We start from the raw sequence: 20,332 nt of genomic DNA, 5'->3' as shown, positions 1-20,332 counted from the left end.
GAGGAAGCTGCAGAGGCAAAGAAGCAACCTGTTGACAAGAGGAGCAACAGATGCTGGGAAGGATTTGGAGGGAGGAGGCAGGGTTAGGCAGAGCTGACCTGAGTGCAGGTCATCTCACTAAGGCAGTAGACCAGCACCACACACAAGGCACTGACCAGATCACAGGATGAATCCACCCAAAAAGCGAAGGAGCAAGCAATGGGTATTTGCCATCTCTGCTGTGCCATACCCCTCACATGAGGAAAGGTCTTAGAGGTCGGATTGTAATCCACTGTTTCTGAAGCAGAACTAAATTTTTCCCCCTAGAGTTTAGGATCATGTTGCACATAAAATTCACTCAGTTACCCAGCACCTGAGATTCATGACCTGCTTGGATACCTGCTCTCCCAGAGCCATAGGAGAGAGGATGCTGAGTAGAACTTCCCAGGGTGGCCATGCTGCAGGGAACTTGGTATTTCATCTCTTCCTGTTCTTTCCACTCCAACTTGGAATTCAAATTATTTCAATGTTCTGGGACAGCCCTCATCTCAGATATCCTATCATCCTGCCCAAACCATTAAAATATCCCAGAAATTATACTTTGTGATCCAATTCATCTTTCCCTCCTGGAAGGGATACAAAAATCTTTTATTTTTTTTCTCAAATTCCTTTTGGTATTACAGTCAACTTAATAGATCACAAGATTGTCAGATAACATTTATATTATTTGCAAGATGTAGGCATAGCAACAGAACATACTGAATAGTTTTTGTCCATCCAGTTCAAACGTCTAAAACTAGAACAAGAAATATTCTTTCAGGGTGAGAAAAATCCCTCATAAGGCAATTTATTATAGAATTGCTGTCACTAAAACTGGAAGTGTGTGACACGGTGAACTCAGCCACTGCATCCTCTGGTGGAGAGAAACACAATACACATAATCCAAGATGAGAGAAGAATTCAACACATTGTTTATTTGGGGCTTTGAGCCCTATTTCTCTACTTAAATGCAGCTCAGTTTGAAGCCTGGAGGAAATCATTTCTCCCCACACAATAAGACCACATCTGGAAAGTCATGTTTTCATGTTCCTCCCTTGCAGGCTCTGTAAGTCTGTGAGCTGAAAGCTCCTCTGTCTGACACTGCAAAGCACTGGCCCAAGAGAGGGGGCGTCTCTAGAGTGGGCAGGCATGTGGGAAAGCTTAGACACACTGCCCTACATATGCAGAAAGAGCATGGAGAGAGGGTGTCTAATACTGCCATCCCCATGGTTCTCACCCGGGGCTGGCTCTGCCTCCCCAGGGAACCTGGGCAATGTCTGGAGACATTTTTGGTTAATATAACTGGAGGAAGAATGTGTTACTGGCATCCAGTAGCCAGAGGCCATAGATGGTGTTAGCCATCTGACAGCGACAGGACAGCTCCATGACATGGGATTATCAGGTCCAAAATGTCAACAGTGCTAGGACCAAGAAAGTGCATTAAATTAATGAAGCACACAAGGAGAAAAATATAAAAGCACTGTCAATAGTCCTGAAAACAATAATTACCAGAAGTAACTGGATGATAGGACGACAGCTTCCAACATAGTAGGATAACCCAGACACTGCACTGGATGGCTACATTATGAAGACCATTAAGCTCAAAGACGAATAGCTAGCTTTCAAGTCTGCTAATCATGTGCATAAGTAGAAACATACTGGTTCAAAGTAGGTACAACAGGCTATCATCCTAACTAACATCGTTTTGTTATCTGAGAGCCCAAATAGTGAAGAAGAACTGTTATAACTGTCCCACTCTCTTTTAAAACATGGAAACAGCAAATATTTAAACTATAAAGATAAATAGAATGTACCAGCAGGGGAACTAAATCCAAAGTGAAAACTGAGGAATAGCTCATAAATAAGAATGACTTCATAGGCCCAAGGTCAAGTGTATCAGTTTTTGGTAGTTCATTATGACAGAACATCAGTCCAGAAGCAGGCACTTCTAGACTGCCACCCGGAGGCCTCTCTTCCTACATTGAAATGCCATAATGTTCTCAGTAGTATGCACTCTCTTCAGTGAGCCACATGCAAGATTCACCTACACCAACAAAATTTAAGATAACCACAGAATTTTAAGAGTCACAGGAATATTTGATAAAGTAGTCTCTGAAATAAAACAGAAACCAGCTCTCCGAGCAAAATGCAAGGAAATTACCTGTACTGTCATTTATCAATAGTTTTTAGAAATCCCCAAAGACAACATAGTCGCAGAAAAAGAAAATAACTAATAACTCAGGCGAAAAAACATCTTTATGCAATGCAGAAAGGAAATGGAGGTGCATAAAATGTCAAAAAGCAAGGATATTAAAAATGCAAAATGCTGCTAACTATTTATACTGTTTAAAAATCGTGAAAATCAAATCAAAAGGCATTCTGAGTCCTTTGCCAAAGGCCGTTCATTATTTCACGTGTTCTACTGCAGAATTAATATAAAGATTTAGAAGAAGGAAAAAAAAAAACTAACCTTAAGGTTATCAAAGGTTTTGACAGTCTGCGCCAAGTCACTGACGCTCCCTGACGATGCTGTCCCCTGTCCCCTAGGGCCTGAGGACACCCGTGAGCCGTCAAGGACCTCAAAGCCAGAAAGCAAGGCCTCTGCACAGCTGCAGTGAGACTCCTTGGCTCTCTGACCCGATATCAGGTATGTCTTCAAACCTATGATGGATAAAAATTACAATCAGCACAGGTTGAAACCACGGTTGACTGAAACGCAGCTTGATCTTGCTCTCTGTAGAGAACGTGCTCCTGAAAGGTGGAAGTAAAGTGAAAATGTGAGTGGGTCATTTATTATGACTGCATTGCAAGCTCTTCTCAGACAGATGTAGCCTCAGGGAGTCCATCAGCCTCCATGATAGACGAACTGTTTACTCATGTTACATGTTCTTGGAATAATGGCTGCACGCTTCCACCTTGGGGGGCTGGAGTGAGCAGGACTAATTCCTCTATGGAGGGGTCACATGACCTCTTTGTGAAGGTGGCATGTACTCTCTTGGATTGGTGGCTCTGCATACCACTTGGGTTGATAAACACCCATTCTTGCCATCTGTAAGGGACTGTCCCCAGCCCACGGCGACCTCAAACACAGGGAGGGTCCTTTATCCAGACAACTGCTTGTCTGCTCCCTGTGCAGCTCCAACACTGCAAGAGAAAGCACAGACAGATATGCCCAGAGACTGGTGGCACCTAGAGCAGAGGAGGCTGAGTGAGGAGCCCTGAGCCTGAGCACAGCAAAGCGTCTGTCCACCAGGTGGAGTGCACCTCAGCAGGGAGCAGCAGCTGCCTGTCTGTCACTGTGAGCCCACACCAGCCTCATTGCACACATTCCTGAGGCTTGTCGTCACTTGGTAATTGAGATACCAAGTTGCACTCATTCACCAAACATTTATTAAGCACTTCCTGTTTACCACACACTGTAAAGGGTGTGAGGAAGACAGGAATGGACATGGCAGCCACCGTTGTGCCCTGTGTAGAGCCCATCACTTGAAGGGGGGCAAGGAAAACAAGTAGGTGTAAGTGTGGTTGGGTGGCTGAGGCACAGGCTGAGAACACTGGGAGACATGGGATCCTCTGGGAAGCATGAAAGAGTAGCACTCTGCACAGAAGATGCTGTGGCTTAAATGTGTCCCCTCTAAAATTTGGGGGTGGCCAATGTGATAGTATTAAGAGGTGGGGGTCTGTAAGAGGAGTGAGGCGACCAGGGCGCTCCCTCATGGATAGGACTAAGGCCCATCAGCTGCACTTGGCCAGCTCACTCTTCTGCCTTTCACCCTACAAAAACACAGAGTTCTTCCCCCGTGGAGGATGCAGCCCTCAATAGACTACTGGCTGTATGACAGCGCCTCGACCTCAGGCTTCCCAGCCTTCCAGGACTGTGAGACATAAACCTCTGTGGATTACTCAATCTGTGGCATTCTGTTATGGCAGCCCAGACAGACCAAGACAGAAGGCCTCCTGAAGAAGCATCCTCTACACGGTTAGCTCAGGGCTAGGCAGCACCACCAAGTAGCAGGTGTTACCAGAAGAGTCCACAGAGGTCCCCCCAACAAAGGAGTTGTGGCAGGCACTGCTGAGGGATGATGCTGACCTCAGGGTGGCTGGGAACATAGTGTGTGTGAGAGCAGCCAGAGGAACAGCTATCTGTGGAGCATGCCTGTGGGACATTCCCAGGAGTCTGCATCCTGGGGGCAGCAGGAGGGCAATGAAGAGAATAATGAACAGGAATAAGACTGAGGACAAGCCAGGGAGCTGGTGAAAATGCCAGCCATGGGGGTGGGAAGGGAGTGGGGGATGTGAAAGTCAGGAAGTGATAGTGGAACCTACTCCCAAGTCTGTAAAGTCAGGCAACACTTCTGTTCTAAGCAGCTGCTGCAATGGACAAGGGCCTGGCTTCTAGAGAGGAGCCCAAGAGTTGGGCTCAGGCTCTCAGGCTCCATCACATCCTCCGTGGGGCCTAAGTAAGGCACTTCATTCCTCTGCAACTCGGTTTCTCATCCCTAAGGTAAGCTAAGAACAGGATTCCCCCTCAGAGCTCATGTGAGGCTCAGATGGTTCACACACACACACACCCTCTCCAGCAGGGCCTGGCACATGGCACACACTCAATAGCTTTAGCTGTTACTAACAACCTGGTTTTTTTTTTTTTTTTTTGGCAGGGGATTGAGCTCCGGGGCACTTGACCTCTGAACCATACCCCAGCCCTATTTTGTATTTTATTTAGAGACAGGGTCTCATTGAATTGCTTAGCACCTCACGTTTGCTGAGGCTGCCTTTGAATTCGTGATCCTTCTGCCTCAGCCTCTTGAGCTGCTAGGATTATAGGCGTGCGCCATCATGCCTGGCTCAACATGGCGTTTTACCTTTTGTCACCAGGAATCTTTCTCATGCTCCTTCTATGTACAAAATCACATGCAGAACTGTTAAATCAAATTCGTTTCTAACTTGGATTATCTTTCTTTAGGGAGTTCTAAATGACCAACTTGTAGCGACAACATAATACTGCTAGTGTTACAAAGGTCAAGCGTAGGTGTTCACAGTGAGAAAGTTTGGTGGGTAAATTAAATATCTTTCTATTTATGCTTCAATAAGGAAAGCTAAATTTAAAGTGAAGCCTGTGCCCACACTGGAGGGACAGCAGCATGATGCAGTAAGGCAGGGCTCAGCTGCTGCTGGGACATAACTTAAGAAATGTGTCAGGACTCGGTTCCTGAGCTCAAGCCTAGCCAACGCCTTAAGTCATGAAAGTTAATGATTTAATGAGTAAGCACACACATGGACCCCAGGGTCCAAGTTCACAAGAATGATTTTTCTGAAGAGAAGGTCAAAATAAGGCAGGGAAGTGATTTATTTTGTTAAATGCAGCATATGTAGGAGAATAATAAATAAAAAAATTTATATCTTTTCCTGGTAATTGATTTTCAACCTAACATTTATACCTTTCATTAGCTTGCAGAGAGGGATGGTGCTTCCTTTAGTGTTCCTGTCTGGGGAGGGATGTATCTACAGCAGCATGTTGAGACAGACATGACCACATCCTTGACTTTCTTACATACAATCAGCCCGCTTTATCCACACTCATGACTTCAATCAACTGTGGATCAGAAACATTTGGAAAAAAAAACAAACCCTCCATCTGTAATGAACATGCACAGACTTTTCCCTTGTCTGTATGTCTCCAACAGTAACAAACATGTACATAGCATTTACATTAAATTAGGTATTATAAGTAACCTAGACATGCTTTAAACTATACCAGAGAATTGCACAGATTATATGCACCAGGGATTGAACTCAGGGGCACTTGACCACTGAGCCACATCCCCAGCCCTATTTTGTATTTTATTAGAGACAGGGTCTCACTGAGTTGCTTAGCACTTCATGTGATCCTCCTGTCTCAGCCTCATGAGCCTCTGGGATTACAGGTGTATGCCACTACACCTGGCTGCAAATATACTTTTTTGCTTAAGGGACTTGAGTATCCTCAGATTTTGACGTCCGCAGGAGGTCCTAGAAATAATCACTCATTGATACTGAGGGACAGCTGTGTTGCACCAATTCTTTAAGGACAAAAATTTTGCCTTGTGCATACTGGTGATTAACTTTTGTGAGCTAAGTGAATTTTTGAGAGTACCAAAGTCCATTTTGGAAAATAAAAATGATTCTGGCCTCTTTGTCCTGGTCTTTTTTCTGTGGGACTCTTGCTTTGAGTGAGAAATCCTCAATCACCAAGAATCAAGGACCTGTCAAGGCAACAGGAAAAGAAGAGGAACTAGCAAGCAAAGACCGTCTTAAGGAATAATGTGAGTTAAAAGCATAACCAACTAATATCTAGAAGCTGTCATCACTAAGGACTTACAATCAACATAAGAGAGCCAATCAGTTTGGGCTGGTTTTTAAATATTCTACAAATATCTTTTCATTTCACATCATATATTTCCTCACAACTAGGTGTGAAAGGGCCAAGTAGCATGAAAATTATTCAAACTAAATGCAATCAGTCAACAAGGACAATTAAATATTAAAAGCTCTTTTAACCTACCAAATACCCAGGGCCTATGAAGTGTTAGGTATTATATTTTATAATTATCTATTGTTTCTACTTGTGAAAAGCAAAAGTTTTGGTGGAAAAAAATATCTGTTCACATTAAAATATTCTGAATGGGTAAAAGCCCTCCCACTCCTGTGGCACAGATAATCACAAAGACCAGTTTGTCCTGGCTGCTATAACATTTGATGATAAGTCATAGGTTTGGACAGCAAATGGCTACTGGTAAAATTTAACCTCTTTTTTAAAAATGACATCCCAAAGAATAAAACAGGAGGCAGATTTACTCAAGAAGGTAAAAAAACAAAGGGTGGACACCAGATCTGTTTAACCTGACTTGATTAAGACTTCAGTCTAATGAAGCTTTTAGAAGTCTCTCTCTCTTTCCTGAACAGGTACTTTCTACGTCCAGTTTCCCCTGCTCTTCTGGTCATTCATAAGCACATAGCCATCGTGGCCAAAGGCAGATGACTAGATAGCCACTTAGTGACCATGCTGTGCTGCCCCCTCCTGAGGCCTACACTTGGTGCTGCACTGCTGCCAGAGTTCACAGGCCATGCCTCCCACTTTTGATCCTGAACTGCCCTTTAATACCATGTGCCTTCTTGAGGCCCAGGACCCACTGCTCTGGGATCACATGTGGCACACTGAAAACTGCCTGTCAGCTACTCTTCTGTTCGTTTGCTCATTCATTTACCCAACAAATTAAATCTGTATTTAGTCCTTACTGAGGTTTGGACATGAACAGGGACAAAGAGTGCTCTAGCTGTAGAAACTGAATCAGACAAAAACTTTTACTTCAATGGTCTTTGAAAAAGAAACACCATAACATGGTCCTAATCCACTTCACAGGGCTGCGGAGCCTTGAGTGGGTTGGTACATATACAGAGGGAAAGGTAAGGTGAAGACAGGCTTTTCCTGAGAAAGTCTCTGGCAATGCTTTGGAGCAAGTCAGTTAACTGAGTGAGAGAGGCAAGTAAAGGCGAGGATGGCAGGAAGAGGAAACTTCACAGTCCCAGTCACGAACGGTCAGCCTCTTCAGAAGGACTGAAGTACTTTTACAATGAACTGCAGACAACGAAAGGGAAATGAAGGTCCAGGACGGCTCTGGGGTACTGGGTGTATCAGTATCAGAGTGACCAGAGGAGGCTGCAAGGAGGGAGGCACAGGAGCTGAGAGAGACAGACAGCTAGCCAGGGGACAGGCACACACCATGTGGTGACACTGAATGCAGAAGAGGGGCCAGACCACCTACACAGTGTGCATCAGGGCTATCAGAGGCCTCGTTCTCTTCCCAGAGAACTATGAAATGACAGTTAATTTGAGGGTTAAGAGGTGCAAATTTGGGCTGGGGATGTGGCTCAAACGGTAGCGCACTCGCCTGGCATGCGCGGGCTGCTGGGTTCAATCCTCAACACCACATAAAAAAATAAAATAAAGATATTGTGTCCACATAAAAAGCTAAAAAATAAATATTAAAAAAAGACATGCAAACTTAAGTACAGAACAGACATAATAGAAAACAGATTCTAGAAAGAAAAGAAATGGAAAACTACATTTTAAATCTAAGCATAGGGGTTGGGGATGTGTCTCAACGGTAGCGCGCTCGCCTGGCATGCGTGCAGCCCGGGTTCGATCCTCAGCACCACATACCAACAAAGATGTTGTGTCCGCCGAGAACTAAAAAATAAATATTAAAAAAATTCTCTATCTTTAAAAAAAATCTAAGCATAGATGGCAGCTAAATAATTGGAAAAATCAAAATAAGACAATACACTGAAAATAGAAATAAAACGGTATGTTGCTCATTGAAAGAAGCCAGTCACAAAGGACCACATACTATGCAATTCCATTTGTGTGAAATGTCCAGAACAGGGAGATCTGTGGAGACAGAAAGCAAACTGGCGTTTGCCTAAGGTCTGGCAGGGGAAGGAGCGGCTACTGCTGATGAGCACAGGGTTACTTTATGGGGTGGTGAACACATAAAATCAAATTGTGATGTTTTCACAGCTCGAAAATGCTCAAAACCATTAAACTGCACACTTTAGAGGAGTGAATTGCATAGTATGTGAATTATTCCTCAATAAAACTATTTTTTAATTTTATTTTTTTGTGGTACTGAGAATTGAAAAAAAAATTTTAAAGAAATAAAGCTATATGAACTTCAACAAGATGCAACAGTTTTAAGATTTCTTTTTTTTTCCCCCAAGAAGAAATAAAATAAAGCCAGGAAGAAATACATACTCCCAAGAATTCAATGTAAAGGAGTGGGCAGGGGTAGGGCAAAAGAAAAATATTAAAAAATAAGGGCTTAGAAATAATGTGGTAGAGCTAGAATGGAAAACCATATAAATAAGAAATAAGGCTAAATTACCTTGAAAAACTGAAAACTGTACATGGCAAGAGTTCAGAAGTCTTGGAGAAATTAAACAAAACAAAATTTGACCTTCACAAGATAGCTCCAAGTATCACCAAGTCTGTAGCTCTTGCTTTTGCAGCATAGTCCGGAATGGTGGGGCCTTCACCCCAGCTGGCATCTCACCTTCCCACATGTCACCACACAGCATGTGTGCACTGCTGGCCTCACTGCCTTCTGGACACTTGGCCACACAAGCAGGAAGGCAGGCTGTCCTCACGGTGAGAGTTCCTCTGGGAGTGTGGTCACACAAAGACACTTTCTGCTGACCTGCCTGCAATCACGGCCCCAAAGAGCACGTGGGCTGGGAGGGACAGCAGTGCAGACCTCAAGCCCCCCAACCACCTCTCCCGTAGGCTTCAGATTATGCAGAGGGAAAGACAAGTGACTGAAGGTTCTTGGTTAACCTCCACAGGAGCAGCTACACCAGGCCTCGACTACCGGCTACTTCCCAGGCCGCATGCCCTGCACAGGCACCTGCTTGCTGTGAATTTTGAACTTCTCAAATCACCCTTTTCAACTTGCATTCAGGTTTTCTTTCCCCTGGCGAGTGTTTTGCATACTGGCTTAAGGCGACTGAAGCAGTTTCTCAGACTGCATTTTCTTGTTCAAGATTTGCTTTAGCTCCCTAATGGAAAAACATAAAACTTTTTTCTTTGTAGATACCTCCAAGGTCTAATTTCATCTCACTGTCAGTGGTGGTTTTTCTTTTTTTAGCCCTTTTCAAGAGAATCAAAGCAGTGTTTGTGAGGTGTAATTCCAATAACCTCCAAAGTTGCTCCATGTTGGGCAAGAGGTTATGAGCAGGGCCCACTCCACTACTTGGGAGGTCAGAGCTGGGGGACACGCTCCCATAATGCACAGCATGGGATCTGCATGTAAGCCTCAAGGACATCACAACTATGCTACAGACTCAGCCATGATCAAAACAAAAATAGAAAGCAAGGTGGCAAGTGGTGGGTGGCCTGGTAGGAGAGTCAAGGTCTAGGGATGGGTCCCACGGCCAGTGACAAGCAGAGACTTTGTTTACAAAAAACAGTGACCTGGAGCTGCCATCTATGGTACTCACTCACAAAAAGGGGCTGGAGGAATCCTCAAGGTTCACTGATAACATGGTAGAAAGTTAAGCTCAGCTCTAGAACCTGAAAGAACTGCTAATATTAGAGCAGAGATAGAAGTGGGCCAAAGTCCAGGAAGGAAGGTTCCAGAAGCACCAGGAGAAGTGCTGGCCACAAGACAGTTGAGTACTCAGAGAAGGGACATGACAACCAGCTAGCATCATGGTATTCTGAACAACACTAGAGTGTATTAAAAACACAGACACAACATAGACCAGGATAACTGGATTATGGAAAAGATTCATTTTCTATATTGTGAAATATTTTTTTGCTTATAAAAATTTGAACTTATTACAAAATATTTTTAAACATAGAAATATGTCAGGAAAAATACACTTAAGACAACTGGTCCCACTGATCTGGGAAATAGAATGCCACCACATGGTTCAAGCCCCAGGACTCTTTGGGTTTCTACTGTGCACATATATAATGCCAACTAATGTGCAGCACTAAAATGTTCTGGAAGGTGTTTCTAAATGACAACACTTTACAAGTATTCTGAAAGTTGACTTTGTTATTTAGCATTATATTTGAGATCCCTCCATATTTACATGTGTGATTCATCTTCATTTATTTTCAATATTAAAAAGTTTCCCACTGAATATTCTATAATTTAAAAAATAAAAAACTGAAAGCATTAAATTAGCACAGACTATAAAGTATTTTCTATTAAAAATAAGAAATACAATAAATAGGGTAAAATATACTTAACACAAAAATACCATTGATTCAAAGATATGTCATAAGTACAAATTAAGGAAATAAACGCAACTTGAGATAAGTTTTTTAAAAAATCAGGAAAGAAGCAAGAATGAGAGTAAAGCTGCAAGGGAAAAAAAACAGTTAAATAACTCAAACTTGGAGAACATGCAAGGACCAGATGAAGTACCACAAATCATGTTAAAGTATAAAAAACCCTAATCATAATAGGGAAATAAATAAAAGGAATACAGAGTTCTTTAAATCCTAAGTGAACTAGGCTGAGAGGCAACAACTCCATTAACCCCAGCATAAACAACTGTTAAGACTGCTCTCTCTGCAGACCAAGGTGCCTGCTCCTGCCACATGGAAGAAATGGAGATGGAGTCATACACAGGAATAAAACAAGGCCAGGCTGACTCATGGCCATGGATCAAGGGCAACTCTGCTCAGGCAGATCAGGGCCTGCAATACAGCTGATAAAAAGAGCCCTGATATTTCAACCAGATGGAACTGGACTCAGAGAACCATGAGAGGTGGGACCAGCAGAAGAACTGCCAGAGGGGCCTAGGAGACTGGAGAGGCTTCTGGTCGAGGCCCTGGAAGCTCCTACACACATGGAGTGAGAGCAGGTTGCCGGTCTGGATGAAGCATCTTCTGTGAAAGACATGCCCTATGGCCATGCACCTCAGGAGCCTCTAGTATGTGTGGCTACTGGGCATTTGAAATGAGGCTAGTATGAACAAGGAAATGAATATGTGTTTCATTTTGTCGGGGATTGAACTCAGGGGCACTTGACCACTGAGCCACATCCCCAGCCCTATTTTGTATTTTATTTAGACAGGGTCTCACTGAATTCCTTAGGGCCTCGCTTTTGCTGAGGCTGGCTTTGAACTAGCAATCCTCCTGCCTCAGCCTCCCAAGCCACTAGGATTACAGGTGTGCACCACCATGCCCTGCTTGAATTTGTGTTTGTGAATTGAAATTTAAATTTAAGTAGCTGCATGTTGCTGGCAACACCACGTTGACGACATGATGAAGACCCACATCCCTCCTTACTGGTGGAAAGGGATAACTGCGAATGGAAAGCTCTTTCTCGCCTTCATTAAATAGATACAGTCTGAAAAAGCTATCCAAAGAAGAATGGGCGGGATAATAAGGCAAACTGAGTGTGAAATCAAAAAATATCAATTCTTACTTATTACAAGAACATTCAGTATAGATGCTAAGGGAAACTGCCCTGTACCCTAGTAGCAGAAAGAGCCAACTCAAAAACAGAAGAACAACATAATCAAAGAAAATGGCAGTTCATCTTTAAGAATAAAGAAATAAGAGCTTGGAAACATTTGAATATTTTTTAAAAAATCTTAACACAGGATGAAATAGATTAAAAAAATCTAATTCAGAGTCTTGTGGTTTGATCTTGCTTGACATATAATTCTTTAAAATGTTTTTGATGTGAATGTTTATAATATATACTACCTTTTCCTCTTTTTATATACTTTAAATTTTACTACATGATGCTTAAAAACAGGTCATAAATCAAATACCCCACCTCTCTGGTCTTTCACACCCATTGCTAGTGATACATGTATTATAAAAACCCACTGCATAAATGGCCATGCTGGGGGATCTCTGGTGCCATGAGGCCCGAATGCTTAAGTGGGCTCATGGCTACAATGCGAACAGGACTGGGTAAAAGCAGCCAGGCTGGGAGCAGGTGTTTCAGGCAAGGCTTTGCTCTACAGTTCCCATGAGCCTTGGCCCCAGACAAATTCACCAAGCCGGCAGAATCCAATCCAGGTCACCTCAGCCAACCTCTGCTGTCTACTTGCTCTCTCAAGGGACCTACTGCCTCCAAGGTGCCCCTACCCTCCTCCAACCTACTATGTGATCCTCTAGCAGAGTCCACCAGGACCAAGGTTGTGCAAACACCACACAATACCATGGCTCTGAGAGATCCGCATGAGCACCAGAGACCAAACTCCTGCCTGCCACCTCCACCTGGTCCAAGGATTCACCCCCTGCGGCTGGCTGACTGGCATATTAAGCCTTTCTGACACGAATGTGGGTGAGAATGCCAGTGCACAGGCCAGAAATCCCCAGATCACAGATATCAAGTCACAGCCTCTGCAGGGCATGCTCAGAGGTGCCTCCACCCTGAAGCAGCAGGTTTCAGTATAAGGCTCTGCTGGTCTGGGGTTCACCATAACATCTGTTAGGTGCTCTGGAAACTTCAAATTCCCTTAAGGACTCATACTGACACCTTCTGGGAACCAGGTGGCAAGCCACTATTTCTCAGCCCCAGCAGACCCCACATCCTCTTTCATTCATTTCTTAAACATTTACCTCATACTTAATTTATAATGTCCTCATTTCCACCTTGAAATAAAACTAGATTCACGGTTAACACAATCTCTAGTAACTGAGACCATCTCTAGGAAATTTCCAGAACACTCTCTGAGAAGATCTTATCAGCTGTCTTTGGACACAATGATGGGTACTCACCCAAGGTAGGTAGCACAAGAGCTGCAGGCTCTAAAAGTGGCCATGGCTCTCTGCACCCTTCTCCCTGCCAAGATAGGAGGAACTGCAGGATGTTCTGAAGACTAAGCATTCCAGAGTTCTGTATATGTATAAATGAGAATATATAACACACATTTATAAGAATATCTGTGCATGTGCACACATCTGTGTGCATATATCTCTGCAGCAATTTAAAAAGGAGAGTATATCTTAACTTTTATCCTGCTCATTCTTTCAGTAAATAATAAGCTCCTGAAAGGCGTCAAGAATGGGCTCGGCCTGCAGTAAGTCCTGACAATAGCAAGGCCTCTCATCAACTGCAACTCTCTAATCTCAGTCCCTACACAACAAGCTGAAGGCCTAGACAAAGGATGTTCAGATATGTAAAGAATCGAAAGCACATCTCTACCACCATGCATCTGCAAGTAGCTTGAAAACAAAGGACAAATAAAACAGTACTGACAGTCCATTATTTCTCTGGAAACAGATCAACTTTCTTCCCATAGTCGGGAAAAGAAGTTGCTTATTGCTTCTGAGTGCCCACTAAGGACCAGGCCAGACTCCAGTAATAAACTGAGAGCATGATATGTATTATCCCCATCTCCATGGAACCGGTAGGAGGGAGGACCATAAACAAGTCCACAAGTCACCAGAATCAGAGGCACCAAGTAAACAAAAGCTCTCTGAGATAGGAAACAGCAAATGTGTGGAACATTGCTGGGACTGCTCAGAGGAGCTGCTCAGGAAAAGATATGAGGTGGAGAGTGAGTGGACAGGAACCCATCCCTGGAGGCCTGCGGAAGACACGCTGGTTGCTGGTTGGAGAGATCAGTGTGGAAAAGAACAGGGGATGGTCAGAGCTTGAAAGAAAGCTGAAAGCCCTTGTCCTCGAGGCAGAGGGAGGGGAGGGAAGGGCTATGGGAGGAACGAGAGGTGGGCAGGTCCCTGGGAGCTATCAAGAGGCACCCGAGTCATGCACTAGGCCTGTGTAGGCCTCTGCAGAGATTAAGAGGGCACAATCCAATTTGTTTTTCCCATTGTAATTTGTTTTAAATTTTTCATTTGAACTAATTTTAGACATAGAAATCAGCTGTAAATGTAGCACAAGGAGTCTCCTTATTCCTCACCCCCATTTCTCCTGTGTGAATGTCTTACTGTACTATAAAAAGCAGGAAAATAACAGTGGAAAGAGTTTATTAGACTGTATTTGAACTTTACTAATTTTCTGCCCCAGCATCTATCCAGGACCCCACAATCCCGATAGTTTTGGTTTTGTTGTTGCTCTTTTTTGCAGTACTAGAGATTGAACCCAGGGAGCTCTACCACTGAGCTACACCCACAGCCCCTTGTGTTTACTATTTTGAGACAGGTCTTGGTGAGTTGCCCAGGCTGGCCTTGAGCTTGCCATCCTCCTGTCTTTGCCTCCTCAGTAGCTGGGATTAAGACTTCTATGCCTGGTAGCTTGCTCTTTTTACAAGCTCCTCAAGTTAAAGATGGCAAATGGCTTTGGGGGAGTGCAGCAGTGGGAGTTCACGGCGAGGCTGTTGCCCCCGTGGCAGCAAGGCCAGGGTGGAAGGGCCTGGCCCAGCATCTGTGGGACACAGCAGGCAGGTCTCCACATCTCTTCCTTAAAGTCAAGGCAAAATGGACAGAATGTGGGGAACAGAAACAGGGATACTCCCTAGGTTTTGTCTTCAGGATGGAGGATGATATATTTACTGAGATGAGTCAAATCGGGGGAGGTAAATGATTTGGGGGCAAAAATCAGAAACTTAATTCTGGATGCCTTGATTCTGGATACCAATTCTTAATTCTGGATACCAATTACCTCCTCCAGTGAAGGTATCCAGGAGGTGGCATGTCCATCCTACCCTCACAGAGAATATGAGGCCTAAGGAAGTATAATGTTCAGAAGTGGCAAGGGAGGTAGATGCAGCAGTGGGCCTGAGGAGGGTCAAGAGAGGTCAGGGGATAGGCAGAAGCAGAGGTCAGGGGACAGGATTCAAAGGCAGCCAGGAGAAGGGAAAATGTCAAGAAGGAAACTGATCATTGCATGGAATGCTGATGAGAAAGTACTAGGTAGCCTTGGAAGTTCGATTAGACCTCAGGAAGGCCAGACGGGTGGACTGCAGTGTGAGGGTAAGTGGGGAAAACAGGTGTGAGGGGGCCCTTCAGAGAGTGCAGCTGTGAAGTGCAGCAGTGGGGCCGGTGGTGTGGCAGCCCGGGAGAATCTGCGTATGGCTGGAGAGCTAGGGAGTGTTGGGTGCTGATGGCAGGTCCAGTGGAGGGGAGAGATTAAAGATGCAGGAAGGAGGAGGCATCTAGCAGACAAGGTTACTGGAAAGGGGAGAGAAAAGATAATCTGTTACACAAGTGAAGGGACTAGACTTCACCATCCTCCTATCAAAAACGGAAGAAGATGGGGCTGGGGATGTAGCTCAAGTGGTAGTGCGCTCACCTGGCATGCGTGGGGCACTGGGTTTGATCTTCAACACCACATAAAAATAGAAAATAAAGATTGTTTCCACCTAAAACTAAATATATATATATATATATATTATTTAAAAAACGGAAGAAGGAAGAAAATATAGACAGATGCATCCATTTTCAGGCTTCAGGGAGAAGGAGTGCATTTGGTTTGGAGAGGTAGGGATTGAAAGCAGTACCACTGAGACATGGCTGTGGCACTGGTGACATGAGGTTCAGACTGCTATAGCTGCTCTCAAGAGAGAGACTGAAGACTCTCCCAGATGGTCATACTACCAGCTGGACAGATGACAATGGAAGCTAGCTCTTCCAAAAGAGTACACAGAAGGTGGACAGCAATGACAGAGGGAAGGCACTTAAATGACTATACAAATTGGCGGATGGGTAAGCCGAAGCATGGAGAAAAAATTCAAGAACTAAGCCTATTTTGAAAGTCAAGGGGAGAGAAGAGAGGAGAGGAGAGTAAAATGCTATAAGTAAAGTGTATAAAAAAAAAAAAAAACTCTTGTAATTCACTGATAAAAAGAAAACTCGTTTTTTTAAAAAAGGCAAGGGGCCGGGCTGTAGCTCAGTGGTAGAGCACTTGCCTTGCACATGTGAGGCCCTGAGTTCGTTCCTCAGTGCCACATATAAGTACATAAAATAAGGTCCATTGTCAACTAAAAAAATATTTTTAAAAAGGCAAAAAGGATCTGAATTGACATTTCTCCAAAGAAGATATAAAAAATGGCCAATGAGTACATTATACTATATGAATATATCACAATCAATCCCACTTTCACGTATAATTATAATGTACTAGTTAAATATAAATACATAAACAGACCCGTTGAGTAGAGGAAGGGGATCAGAGGGAGGAAGCAGGGGAGGGAAAGAGGAAGCATTGAGGACTGAAATGGAGCAAATTATGTTATATGCATATTTTAATATATCACAATGAGCTCCACTATTTTGTATAACTACAAAGAACTAATAAAATATTAAAAAGTAGCATTAAGCTCAGGGTAGATACCTGTTCTTCCCTTTGTTGCCAACTCCAATATATGCATGAAAAAATGTCCTACATCAGTCCTATAGGAAATGCAAATTAAAACCACAAAGACATAACACTATACAACTTTCCGTATGTTGGAAATGGGCAATATCAAGGCTGATGAGGGTGAGGAGCAGCAGGAACTCATCATACACTGCTGGTGAAAGTATTTCGAATGGAAGGACTTGTGTGGAAAACCTCCAGCAGTTACTTAGACGCACACTAAATAACCACTTGCCCGGCAATCCCAATCCTAGACATTCAGGGGGCAGAAGGAAACCTGGTCTTCACACAGAGCATGTTGACAGCAACTCCACTCAGAACTTCTAAAACCTGACAACAAACCCCAGAGTCCTTCAGTGGAACACACTGTGGTCCATGCACTCACCCTGCAAGGAATGAGCTACAGACACAGCACCTGGGATGCACAGCCAACGACCTCACTAAGTGAGGAAGTCAGTCCAGAAGGCCAAATGGTTTTGTCCTAATGAGAGGGTCTACAGAGTTCTGGATTGCTGCTGCCAGGGCTAGGGTGGGCCCCAGAGGTGGGTCAAAACAAAGGGAAAAGCCTTTCAGGGGGTGATGGAACTGTTTGATATCCTGGTTGTACTGATGGCTACACAATCTATACATGTGGTAAAATCTGTGAGACCGAACACCATGAGAAAAAAGCCATTTTACAAAAGATTATTCACAAAATTATACAATCATTGCCAAACAATTTTGCAATTCCAACCCAAGTCTCTACTCATGAGAAATTAAAACGTCTTTCCAAATGAAGACTTGTACACAATGTTCAGAGCAGCTTTGTTTCAGTCAAGATGTGGAAATGACCCAAATGTACAGCAGCTGGTGAACGGATAAACAAACTGTGGTATATCCATGTCCTGGAATTGACTCTATAAGAAGGAACCAAATGCTTGATCCATTCTACAGTAGAGATGAACCTCAAGCAAAATATGCCAATTGTAAGAAGTCAGATGCAAAAGACCACACATTATATTACTCCAGTTATCGCCAATGTCTAGAAAAGGAAAATCTATAGAATCAAAAAGTTAGCTCATGGATTGGGCTGGGAGCAGGTATCACCTGACAAAGAGCTGGACATCTGGTGGATGATGGCAAAAATTTGACCCCTGCCTTATAGTGCACACACATAAAAAATCAATTTCATGTGGATTATAGAAAGAAATCTGCAATATTAAAACAACAGAATATTTAGGAAATAATGTAAGAGTTTTTGACCTTAGAGACAAGCTCAAAAACTATACCAGCCTAACAAAGGAAAAGACTAACAAACCTCTTAGCAGGTTGCACCACATGCCATTGCCTCTTTGGCCACTTTGATCAAAAAAAAAAAAAAAAAAAGAGTTTCATAGTAAAAAGGCCAGTCCAACATGGGAGAAAGTATTTGCCTCACATATAAGTGATAAAGGGCTGGTAGTCCAAATATAAAGAACTCCTTAAAATCAGTAGAGAAATGAGAGAGAGAGAGAAATGAGAGAGAGAGAGAGAGAGAGAGAGAGACAGACAGACAGACAGACAGACAGACAAGGCTTTTGGTGGAAAAATGCACAGGAAACTCCAATAGGTACTCCACAAAAGAGAAGACCCGACAGCCAATGGATGTGTTAAAGGAACTGGACAACAGAAATGCAGGCCAAACCGGGTACTACAAATTAGAACTTCTAAAACAAGCTACCCTGCCCACCAGAGTGGCCAAGGTTTTCTGAGGAGAGCTGGTGAGAGGGTGTACAGCATCTGGGGCTTTCAAGCCTCAGGGTGAGCAAATAAAAATAGGTAGTATTGGGAGAACAACCTGGAACTATCAGAACTGAAGACACTTGTACTCCATGGCCAAGGACTGTTTTTCTAGCCATTTGTTTAGCCAATGGCAATACCAGCATGTGTGCACCAGGCTAATGCATCAATATTCATGGAACTCTGCAAAAACCAAAGATGGAAACAGTCCAAGTAGGAGGCGTAGTCATATTGTGATACAAAGAACACATCACCAGAGTGAAAAGTGAATGATCTACAACCACAAGCAACAGGAACAACTCTCCCCAACAGAATATCAAATGGCAGGAGAAGCCACAGAAGAATACATGGTACTGTGGTAGTAGGAGCAAATGTGACTCCATTTTGTTTTATGACTTCATTCTGTAAAACAACCATGCCAAGTAGAAGAGTCATGACTGGGGCAAGATGTTCTTTTCCTTTTGCTATAGATACCTTTAAGAACACGGAACTACCTAATGGGGCATTGTTTCTGTAACTAGGGTAACGGGGCTCTGTTTCTGTAACTGGGTTGACTGGGCTAACTGTGATTGGTTAGGCTTCCCTTCGCTTGACTGCACTGTCCCGCTTCTGTAACCTGGCTTGCTTGCATTGGCTAGACCCCCTGAACATCCCTTTTGCAGTTTTCAGGCTTATAAGGAGTGCCCTTGTAATTGTTTGGGGCTGATCAGGGGAACAGCTTTATGTTCTGGTCAGCTGCCACCAGTGTGCTTCAATAAAGACTTGATTCGATTATACGTGAGTGGTCTGGAAGTCAGTTTATGAAACCCTGGGACAAAGCTTTAACTATAACAGTACATGAATTCAAACACAGGCAAAAGCCATTTATGGTTCTAGAAGTCAGGACAGCAGTTCCCTTGAAGAGGAGGAAGGAGGGGGCACTGGTAGGCACACATGGGGCCCTTTTACAAGATGTTCTATTTTATCTCGGTGATGGTTGTGGATGTGATGTTGATGTTCTGATAAATCTTCAAACTGTACACTTATAGCTCATTACTTGTTATGAATGCATATCACACTTCAGTACAAAAATTATTTTAAAAAACAGGCATCCAAACACTTAAAAAATGGCAACATCATTAAAGAAAAATAAAAAAATAAGAGGCTGGAGCACTGTTTTAGATCAAAGGAGACAAAATAGATCATGGTGATTAGATGCAATTGATTAACCCTGATTGGATCCTGGGTGAAAGTAATAGAAAAGGCACCACTGGACAGTGGAGAATCCGAACATGAACCATGTATTTGAAGAGTATTTTGCAATGTTAATTATCTCAAATGTGACAATTTGTTTAGTCTATACAGGACGATGTCCTTGTTCTAAGAAGATAGAAACTGAGGAATTTAAGGGCGCAGGGCCACAACATCTACAGCTTACTCTGTAATGGTTGAATGGCTCAGCAAAGTACAAAGAGGACAGAGAAAGCCAGGCCTGATGGCCGCATCTGAAGCCCTGAGGCAGGGGGCCACTTGAGCCAAGGAGTTCCAGGATACTTGGTCAGCACAGCCAGACCCATCTCAAAAGAGAGAGAGAGAGAGAGAGAGAGAGAGAGAGATTGATTATACAGATACACATGTACATATGTTTAAATACACAAACACACATATATGAAAGAGGTATGGATATATGCATATATGTGCATAACTGTACATTTAGAGAAAGTGCACAAATTCAGCAAAATGCTGAC

General features: G+C 43.4%; 1 protein-coding gene across 1 annotated transcript in view; it reads right to left on the bottom strand.

Moving 5' to 3' along the window:
- Window positions 1-20,332, bottom strand: part of Adcy9 (adenylate cyclase 9) — a 115,907-nt gene that overhangs the window by 36,332 nt on the left and 59,243 nt on the right. Inside the window, exon 3 of the mRNA XM_026385641.2 lies at window positions 2,489-2,679. Within this exon, the coding sequence (XP_026241426.1) occupies window positions 2,489-2,679 (191 nt within the window). The remainder of the gene's footprint in view (window positions 1-2,488; window positions 2,680-20,332) is intronic.

This window comes from Urocitellus parryii, chromosome 9, assembly GCF_045843805.1.
Source record: "Urocitellus parryii isolate mUroPar1 chromosome 9, mUroPar1.hap1, whole genome shotgun sequence".
NCBI classification, from domain to species: Eukaryota; Metazoa; Chordata; class Mammalia; order Rodentia; family Sciuridae; genus Urocitellus; species Urocitellus parryii.
This window is presented reverse-complemented; position numbering and strand designations above follow the sequence as displayed.